We start from the raw sequence: 10,732 nt of genomic DNA, 5'->3' as shown, positions 1-10,732 counted from the left end.
TGTAAGACTGGGTACAACTGTGACAATGTAATAAACAGCGAACACATTATAGTCACTTCTCCACAGTCGACTAGTGCAGCATCACTGTGGTCGGCAGCCTGTGCCAGTGAACCGGTGAACGGTACCGTTAGCTTTATTAGCTTCAACCGAGCTAGCTTGTTAGCTTGCACTTTACCAGTTGTCTTGACTTGCCTGCTCCTTGATTTCCGCTAACCTAAGTGATAAGCTGCTAAATAAAAGACAGATAGAGGACAATAAAACTGACGCTGTTGAGACAGTCAGTACACAAAAGGGGAATCTGGACATACCTTCAACCTGCTATGCCCACCACAGACCTCAACAACCTTGGTTTCCCTTTAAAAACAGTGATTTCTTAGCAGACAAGGCTAGCGACATAAATGACTTCCGGCTGTGCATTTCAAAATAAGACATGATAGTTTCACTGTGAGAATGGCTTTTAGGAAATTCTTCAAAACATTCTTTTTTTTCATTTTACAAACTCATTCCGTTCATGATAAGAGTAGAAATATAGATGTTCTACAAAACGTATTTACATGAACAAAATAAGTGATACATTGGAAGAATCCCCATCAGCGAATGTGTGCCCCAGGAATTAAAAAAAGATACCTACGCCTTCGGTGCCAGCTGGAATACAATCACCTTACATGTCAGTATAATTTACATCAACAGTTTCACTACGTGTTCAACCTTGTTGATCTTTTTAACATAATTTTTTTAATGAATATGATGCTTTTATTTTCGCACAATCTCTGGTTTTATTCTGATGTAACTAACAGGCCTGCTGGGCGACAGACACCTCCATAGTTTTTGATGACAATGTCCATTGAGATGTTTCATTTATAACACATAAGAGGAACGTGAATGTTTCTCTTACCCTTTTTAAAATTATGTTTCAAAAAATGTCCACCAAGAGGGGGGAAAGACCTCTAAAGATCCCTAAGAGCTGAATGACTGTATGAGAGACACAGAGAGATAGAGGGAGAGGAGTGTATGTGCGCGTGTGTCTGTGAGTCTGTGTGTTTATCAACATCACTAATTGGCTCAATCACGAACACCTGTGTGCCTGAAGCCATTTGAAAATATTCTCCATAGAGATCCCATTGTCAATAAAAAGCTTAATAATTCAAAAAGTTTAAAGCTTAGAAATATGAAAAGTCATAGCAGACCTCTGGTGAAAGAGCTGAACATTTTAATAGTTGAACGGTTTCTGTAGCTTAAAAAATGAAGGAGAAGAAGAGGTGGGACGGAAGAAATAGAAGAAGTTGAATAAAGATTCGAAGAACAATAGTTGGAATGCTTAACAGCATTCCAACAATGAGAGAAGTACAATTTTAACTGCATCCATTGCAGTCATCTTTACGTGTCAAAGCAGGAAGAAACAGGTGCAATTAATAGCAGTAATTAGCTCTGACACACAAGATTCCCACCCACACGTAACAGCTATCCAATCAAAGCTTCAGCTGCTCTCTTGTGGGTTAGACTTCATGAAGTAGAAAACAAATTAATACTGAGATGGAATATGACAGGCAGTGGAATAACAAAAAGTCAAATGTAAAAGCCATTTTAAAATTTGTTTTCCTTTTCCATTTTTGAAATTCAATTATTATTACAGAACATAATTTAAAGTGAAAATATCTTTAAACGTAACAGTATTTTTTTCTTTTACTTTTGAAGGTATAATTTAAAATGAAAATATAATTAATCAAGTTATATTTGATCAATGCACTCATTGATTAAAACTACATTTTCCGTGATTATTCCAGTGGCAAGCAAATGCAAGCAAGTTTAATTTATTGTTTCTTTTAATCTCGGCAGCTTGAGTCAAATTAATAATATAATTTATTCCTTTTTTTTAATTAGTTTGTATAAACATGTGATAGTAGTAACCCACTTGTCCGTAGAGCCTCCAGCTGTCACAAATTCCAACTATTTTATTTGGAAGGCAGGATGGTGATGAAACCTTGACATTTGACTTAGTTGGAAAACCACTGGGGTCAATGGCTCTGCTCTATTCAAGTGCCACCAACTGTGTGATCAGCACAGAACAAAAATGAACATCAATGTGGTGTATTCAATTGAGGGTGACTCGGAAAAGCTCAACTACTGACATTATGTATTTTATACATGGCTAGCACTTATTTTATTGGCTTGATGTTGATGCAGCATAAACATGGCATACATACAGTAATATACAGGACATCACCTGAGTCATATTCAATTTTCCAACCTCAACAATACACACTGTCAGTACCGTCACTCAGCACAATGACAAAGTGAGTAAATTGTGAGGTTTGGATTATCGTCTTGCCAATGATATTACCATCTGCTGGAGACAACAGATAACAACAACAGATGACGTTCCACTGATTTCTACAACGTGCTAATGTGAGGCACATTTACCAAACCTGGAAATGTAGCTGCAGACAATTCATCCATTATTCAAAACAAGTATTGTTGCTTCTCTTGAATGCTGTCACCTTCACAGTTTAAGTCATTTAAATGATCAACATTTGTCAGGTGAATCTTAAAGCTGAAAATGTTTTTTGGAAAACACATTTAGTTGAGAAAACAGAAACGAAATGCCCAGTGGCTGCTTATTTTGAGCAAACCCTGTATGTGTATAATCACATCAGCAAAGGTCAAGTTCAACACTAGCATTTAATGTAACTGAACAATCTGTGTTTGGATTTTCCACAGAGAATTTACAAGGCTTTATAAACCTACATGAAGGATTATAACTGACATTCTTGTTTTACTATAAGCAGCTTTGAAGGGACTGCAAAATGTGATCCGTAAACCTTGCGAACAACACAATGAGTGACAGGACTGGATCAATAAGGAAACAAATGTTGAATCAAAATCAAAATGTACTTATTTCTTCTGCATGATAATAATTTATTACATACGCCAATTGAACAGCATGGGTTGCCTTCCCTCTCTAGTAAATGGAAACCACCATGAGACGATTGTTTTTGTGCATCCACAACATTTGTAATGTAATTTGGTTTGTATGAAACAAACTCTTTACTTGATGTCTATCATGTTTGTCTAAAAACCTCAACGCTGAGACCTGTCATTCTGTAGGCCTTTATCACATCATATATCATATTAACATTTGCCTTGTTTCACTGTGGCCTCATCTGCATGGTGTGACCCTGTGGTATGACAAATCCAGTTCACCTCTTGATCTGTTGACACACTACACTAATAAGACTAGCTTAAGTCTGGTAGCTCTATTTAAAATGTCACTGCTTTAACAACTTAAATCCTTACTTGTTTTAACTAGTCAGCGGTGGTTGTCAGCAGGGAAGTAAATGAAGATTAATACTGTATGGTTCATAATGTCTTCAGCCAGTTGCCTTGCACGTCATTTCTGGTCAGGTGGGTCTGTTAATCAGCAGGACTATAATCTGATATCCAATAAGAGGATTTAGTTGTAAACAAAGTTATGGTTCCGATTCCATCTGGTTAAATCACTGTGCCTGTTAGTTATGATAATATTTTTAATGACATGCCACAACTTTATTGATGTATGGGTTTAATATCCATTATTTCCTGCCGTCTGTGGCCTTGACTCACTTTAACTTCTGAAGAATCTGCACCCACTCTGAATCAGGAAGTAGGCTAAGGCTTAAAGCCTTTATCCTCTTTTATGAATCTACCAGCCTTCCTTTGTTACCCTCCAGTATCTGCATTTTAAAGTATTGCACAATAATAACCAACACACACAATTTATTGTAAATTTAAAAAAGTACACATGACCCTGAAAATAAAAATAGAAAATTGCAGAGTATTTTGTAAAAGAAAATCCTCACAAAATTGTCCTCAAGCAAAACAAAAAACTCAAAACATGCAATAATATTTTCCAATCATAGCCTTCCAGTTTGACTTCCTTGGGGATTGAAAAACTATTAACGTATGGCACAGTGTCTATGCATTCATAAACATGTGACAAAAACAATCCTGATTCTTCGTCTATTCTGTCTTTAAATTACCCAAATCAGCTGTAGGTACTATCAACTCACATCATGTAACTTATCAACTAAAAGGGGGTGAATTCATGATGTGTATTTGTAGAGATATACCACACAGCCAACATCATGTCAGCCAGGCAGCTCAGCCGGGGATAATGGTATTTAGATGTCCTGTAAGCATGCGGATCCTCTCAGTCAGCAACATTAATGGGGCCATGAGGCATCCTGCTCATGTCCTCCATGCTTAGGTAAAGGGGGTATTAGACAGCAGTAATGCTGGCAGGTCTGATGGCTCTGTCTGTTGTGTAGTCTTGGGTGGATCGTCATGGAGAGCAAAAGCAAGGTGGCCAACATATGGAATAGAAGGCAGAGTCTCTTCCCCAACTACAAAGTGGCAGATTTCGACATTAATCGAAGACCCTCGGAGATTGCTTATCCACTTGCCAAGGAAAGCTGTGTGAAGACATGGAACTCCATGCAGGAGCTGAACAGGGACATCTATGATATTTATGCAGAGTATGAAGATGAAGAGGATGACTGTACTCCGTACGACTTCCTCAAGCAGAATGCACCCCCCAAGAAGAACTACACGATCAACATCAATGTAGGGGGGAAACTCTACCAGATAGCTTACAAGACGGCCGCCAAGTATCCCAAGACCAGACTAGGACGACTGGCCACCTACACGGACCACAACATGAAGCTGGACCTGTGCGATGACTACACTGTCACAAACAATGAGTACTTCTTTGACAGGGACCCAGATGTCTTCCACAACATCTTCAACTTCTACAGGACTGGTGTGCTGTGGATCAAGGATGAGTTGTGTCCCCGCAACTTCCTGGAGGAGATCAACTACTGGGGCGTGAGGATCAAGAACACCCACCGCTGCTGCCGCATCTCTTTCGAGGAGAGGCAGGATGAGCTGAACGATCAGCTGAAGATCCAGCGGGAGCTGGAGGCAGAGATGGAGATCGAGGAGAATGAGGAGCTCTTTCATGACATGTTCATGGGCCAGACACGCAGGGTTATCTGGAACTTGATGGAGATGCCGTTTTCGTCTATCAAGGCCAAGCTGATGGCGGTGGTCTCCAGCCTGTTTGTCATAGTCTCCCTGGTGGCCATGACTCTTAACACAGTAGAGGAGATGGAATACACAACTCATAAAGGTCAGCTCAGTGGTAAGACGTACTGGGAATACGTGGAGTCCATCTGCATCGCCTTCTTCACCATGGAGTACCTGCTCCGTCTGATGTCCACTCCTGACCTCAAATCCTTCAGCAGGAGTGTGCTCAACACCGTGGACCTGATTGCCATCCTGCCTCAGTATGTGCAGGTCATCCTGGAGTTCTTTGACAATAAGGAAAACTACATGAAGCATGAGGCCGACATGCAGGCGGTGGGGCAGCTGGGAAAGCTGGGCCAAGTGTTGCGGATCATGAGACTGATGCGAATCTTTCGTATCTTGAAACTGGCGCGACACTCCACAGGTCTGCGGGCGTTTGGCTTCACTCTGCGTCAATGCTACCAGCAAGTGGGCTGTCTCTTCCTTTTCATCGCCATGGGCATCTTCAGCTTCTCCGCTATGGTGTACACTGTGGAGCATGACATGCCACAAACAAACTTCACCAGCATTCCTCATGCATGGTGGTGGGCAGCTGTAAGTACGTCGTTGTAAAATGTAATAGTGTAAAAGCCCAGCAGGGCAGGACTCGGAAGTTAACTTAGAAGGAAGATACACAGTATGGAAGAAATATGGAAAGCACACACATTTTAAAATCATAAAACTTAAATACATCACTTAGAAACAGACCTAAGTAACCTATATATGTAAGTGAAAGGAAGTGCCCAGTCCTTGAATTACTTTAATGCTGATAAAGCCCCTCAATGATGTGATAATCTGTAATGTTATTAGATGACACTCCAGCACTACCTGGCTTACAAAACACAATGAGGTCAGCTCTGCTGCAGGATGGTTCACCTCATGCTTTGGTATGTGTGACTTGCGTGGCCAATGGGAACATTCAACCAACAGATTGTATATTTAAATCCAATGTTAAGTAAAACAGTATAGTCAGCTAACTTTACAGGGTTTCTCAGTGCAGAGTATAAACTCACAAGTAGGTCTCCAAACGTTTTGTTCAACTAGAACTCAAAGATTTCTGATTGTCTGGTATCTCGAGACCAGGGGCGTCGTTAGGCCTATTTTAGGGGGGCTTCAGCTCTTGGATTGTAATTTGAAGGGGGGCTTCAGCCCCCCTAAAATGTTCTTCAGCCCCCCCAAATAATTTGGCATTATTGGCTTTAAAAACAAAACAACAACAAAACAAAAAATATTTTGTTTTGGTGATGTCATTAAATTTAACTATTGTTTCTCACATGCGTGCGTTCTAGTTTGTATGTTTTCTCCCCCTTCAAATTACAATCCAATAGCCTATCATCACACGATATAAAGTTGACACTGTCAGGTCCATTCTCCATCCATTGTGTACGTTCCCTTTAAGAATTAGGATTTGGGAGTGACGCGGATATGAAAGCTAGTTTTTCCGTCTTTCCTTTACAAGCAGGAAAATTATTTCTCTCTCTTTATTTGAGAAAAGTTCATATTTGTGTTGTCAAATTTCACTATGACCCTGAAATTCGGTCTCTTGTGTTATCATATACTGAATACAAGCAAAACTACAGAGCAAAATCACACTCTTTCTGATTGAACCAATCTATGAACTGTCTGAAACAATGGATATCCGCGGCCCCAAATGGGCCCCAAAAAAAATTGCGGCTCCCCTTGGGGCTAAGCCCCCCCTTTCTTTGAATCTTAGAAACGCCCCTGCTCAAGACTATAGTGCAGAGGGGCTCCAGAATTAGGACACGTTGATAGCCACAGCGTTGCATTGTGTTCTGTTAATTCTTTGTTTCTCTTTTGACTTTGTATACTTAATCTTTATTGTACTTACCTGTGTCACTGGGTAAAGAATATTGAGGATGTCCTGGCTTCCATTAGAATCGGATCCTCCTGCCTATACAGGCAAAACCTCCTGGTGGGTCTGAGAGTCATGTTTTTCCATCACCACTGACTGCTCTCTTCACTCCGTTGCAGGTCAGCATCTCCACTGTGGGCTACGGAGACATCTACCCAGAGACAATACTGGGCCGTCTCTTCGCTTTCATCTGCATCTCTTTTGGAATCATCCTCAACGGTCTCCCCATATCCATCCTCTTCAATAAGTTCTCAGACTATTACGCTAAACTCAAGTCCAATCAGTACACAGCCTCCGTGAAGAATCGAGGGAAGGTGAGATTTTCCAATAGGACAGTAGACAAGTTTAACCGCTGTTTTGGAAGCCGCCAATGTCCCGCACATTGATTTCTTATGTGACTTTTACAAAATAAATATGTGATGTGTATGTGATGATAGGTGGAACAGGGACAAAAGATGAGGGTTCGATCCCCAGTAGTGGCACATCTGGCTACGTGTTTGGCAGCTTTTGTGGTTGGGATTATTATGTACAAATAAACTGTCAAAAATAATTTGGAGGAAACTTGTATAAATCTATGCAGAACACATCACAACACACAATGTTTCCATTTGATGTAATGGTGCACCTTTTTTTCCTATTATTATCATGTGGCTTCAGTGAAGTTGGAACAAGCAGGAATATGCTTATTTTTGATATTGTCACCTAGTGAGGGAAGATGTTTTTTTCAAATCTAATTAAAATGTACAATGTATTTTAACTAAATATGTTTTAAAGCAGTTCCCACTGTGAACATGTATAATAATGTCAACATCCTACTGTTAGGATGAAGGGATAAAACTTTGCTAGTTTGGTCTGGGGCACTAGGGATTGAATGACAAAAGCTTTTAAATTACCATAGCAGCTCTCAGGGCATTTACATTTTTGTTCATCTACAACATTACTCATTACTCCACTGAGTTTGGAAGATATACTTTTCAGAGACAGCTTTAACCAGGAACCAGTAAGGACCTGAGCAATTACTTTTTTCTATTTGCAGATGGCATGTTTTAAATGTGAACACTCACACAGGAGATCTGCAGGTGCAAAGTGTACTGAACCTTCAAATACTGGTGCTGCTTTTCATGTGTTTTCAATGTGCTATAGTTCTGCCTACATAGAATGCACAGAATGCAGTCTCATAAACACTGTCCTGTCAATAAACACTGTATGCTCCTCATTGACTAAATACTACACCTTCATATTGACTGCTGCTCAACAACATTTTGTCTCCCATGGGTGAAGAGCAGCAAAAAATACTATTCAAATATTCAATCTTATATTCAAATTCTGTAAAAATGCTGAAGTCTCTCCAGTGAAGCTGTGGATCACATAACTGACATATTGCACAGAGAGGGAACTAGATTCCCCTTGAATGATAAACTTCAGCAATTGTTATTGGCCACCATTTATTTATTTTCTCGAACACCAATCAAACTGAATCAAACTCAAATCACAAGTAGTGATGGACGGGCGTGCGAATGATGGGTTTATTCCCCCTTTTCTGTTGTCTTTTTCCTTTCTGTCTTTTCTATTTGATTTTGTAAATTCAATTTAAGTAATGTAAAAAATGAAGCTATTCCCTTAATTGTACAAATGCCAAAAGTCTTGCACAATTGCTTTCAATAAAAAAAACACATTTTAAACATAAATACTGCCTCTTCATGTACGTTTTCAGGATACATCAGACCTGTTAACCCGCATACATCTCTACTGACCTCTTCTGGATAACCTTTGCTGTTGCGAAAAAAACTCCTTGGTGCAAAAAGCACATGTGATGTCAAAAAGAGGAGAGTAAAATATTTAACTGGCAATACAGATCGACAGCACCACAAACTACACAGTGTCCAAAATGACAACGGCTGAACACACTTGTCCGTAACAGCAAACCTGATAATGGTATGAATGATAATCCTCATAAAGGTAAGATCCAACAATGTTTTTATATTACTGCCATCTTCTGGATAAAATGTCAGTTTCACTGGCAATTTATAGATGGTTCCACTAGTCATGTACAAAGAACATGCTACAATTTAATATACATCATATATCAGGCTGGATCATAGCTCTCTTTTTTGCCACAAACCCCAATAAACTGCAAATAAAAATGTTTCCGTATCTAACGATATATTTATGAATATAAATACACTGTGCAATACAACAATTATTCTGTCTGTATGTATAATATTTTAGTTATTGTGGATTATTATCATTTAGAAGAACAGTGATGAAACCTTTACCCTGAAACTGCACACACACAGTAGGTGGCGGTATGTACCTATTCAAGTTGGTTGCTACCCGCCAAAGAAGAAGAAGAGCAACGATATCTGCTGCAGTGAATCCTCAGAAGAAGAACCATCTCTCACAGTCGTCTGCTGTAAAGTGACCTCTGCTGCTAGCCTGCTGTAAAACGATGGCTCCTCCAGTTGCAGTGTCGCCTTTGATTAAGGTTTGTGGTGCGGTTAATATTGTGAGAAGATGCTGCGCGTGTTTTACTGTAAATGACCTTTGCATTCGTAGTTCTGCTTGCTAGCAACACACAGCACGCTAACCTGCTAGCCGTTAGCTGGGAACTATGCTAGCTGACAGCTAAGTTAGTGGTAACTGATCAACGTTAGTTTTAGCATCTGTGCTGCATTATAGCTTTGTTTTTATTAATGCCTTTGTTGAATGATAGTTTGGTGCAACGTGCATGGATTGAAATATCACCATCATCATTGACGTTGCTAATAGCTAAGAAAGTCGCACTGAGTGTCTCTATTGAATCGATGTCATGCTAGCACTAGCACTGGTTGTTGTTAATATAAATGTCCTTGGATATAATGGACATTCATCCACTAAATTATAAGACATTTTATAAAACATATCGCGTCATTTTATCTAGGTGAAAACACAGATCACAGTTTCGTTAATTTATTTAATTCAGCTGTAACTCGTGCTTTTGAATAGAGTGGTCTCGTGTGACGTCACAGTTTAGCTGTCGGCCATGTTGGAGTACACACAAAGCCACTGGCATGCACGGCTGAGTCGCATAACCTATCGGTGGTGAACTTTTGTGCTGTCTTTGGTTGTGGCAGCAGAGCTGATAGAGACAATAAATCATTCTTTCGTTTGCCAGCGGTCATTACACATCAAGGAAATGACACGAAGGAGCTATCCAAGCGACGTCGCGAGAAATGGCTGTCACGCATCTCTCGAGATATAAAGGAATGGAATTTGGCGTACACTAGAGTATGTGCGGATCACTTTATAAGTGGTCAGTGATTTTATTTACTAATTCGTTTGTGAACAGTATTTAATAAAGGAAATATAAATTAAACTTGGACATGAGAAGGTTACCGAAGCTTCATCGGCCCGTGACAGCAGTCGGTACCAGAGACCGTCGAGCGTGTACAACAGGCGAAACACAGCGATGCAGCCTCAGCATTGCTTGATATGAGTTTAACGTCAGATCATGCATATGACAGCCCACCAGCAGCAGAGGATGAGGACGAGGATAAGAATAACCAAGCCAACCAGACAGACCTCGGTGGGGCCACGATTGCAGCAATGCAAGCTGAGATGCAGCGCCGACTCTCGGAAAATCAGAATTTGAAAAGGAACTTTCTGATGAACGATCCATGTTTGATTCAGAATTTTTCGAAAATAATGATGAAAAAGTGAGATATTATACTGGACTGCCGGACTTCTCAACCCTGCAAATTCTACACCATTTTATAGAAC

At 40.0% G+C, this 10,732-nt stretch overlaps 1 protein-coding gene across 1 annotated transcript; it reads left to right on the top strand.

Annotated features, from left to right (window-relative positions):
* Positions 1-4,320: 4,320 nt before the first annotated feature.
* On the top strand, positions 4,321-7,359 carry LOC306778148 (potassium voltage-gated channel subfamily V member 2-like; the record flags this gene model as incomplete). Its single annotated transcript, XM_079269550.1, has 2 exons — positions 4,321-5,655; positions 7,093-7,359. 2 exons carry the CDS (start codon positions 4,321-4,323, stop codon positions 7,357-7,359), a joined length of 1,602 nt encoding a protein of 533 aa, XP_079125676.1.
* Positions 7,360-10,732: the final 3,373 nt, after the last annotated feature.

Source organism: Melanostigma gelatinosum, assembly GCF_949748355.1.
Source record: "Melanostigma gelatinosum genome assembly, chromosome: 6".
In the NCBI taxonomy this organism is placed as follows: Eukaryota; Metazoa; Chordata; class Actinopteri; order Perciformes; family Zoarcidae; genus Melanostigma; species Melanostigma gelatinosum.
The sequence above is the reverse complement of the archived record's forward strand: the minus strand, read 5'-3'. Positions and strand labels throughout refer to the sequence as shown.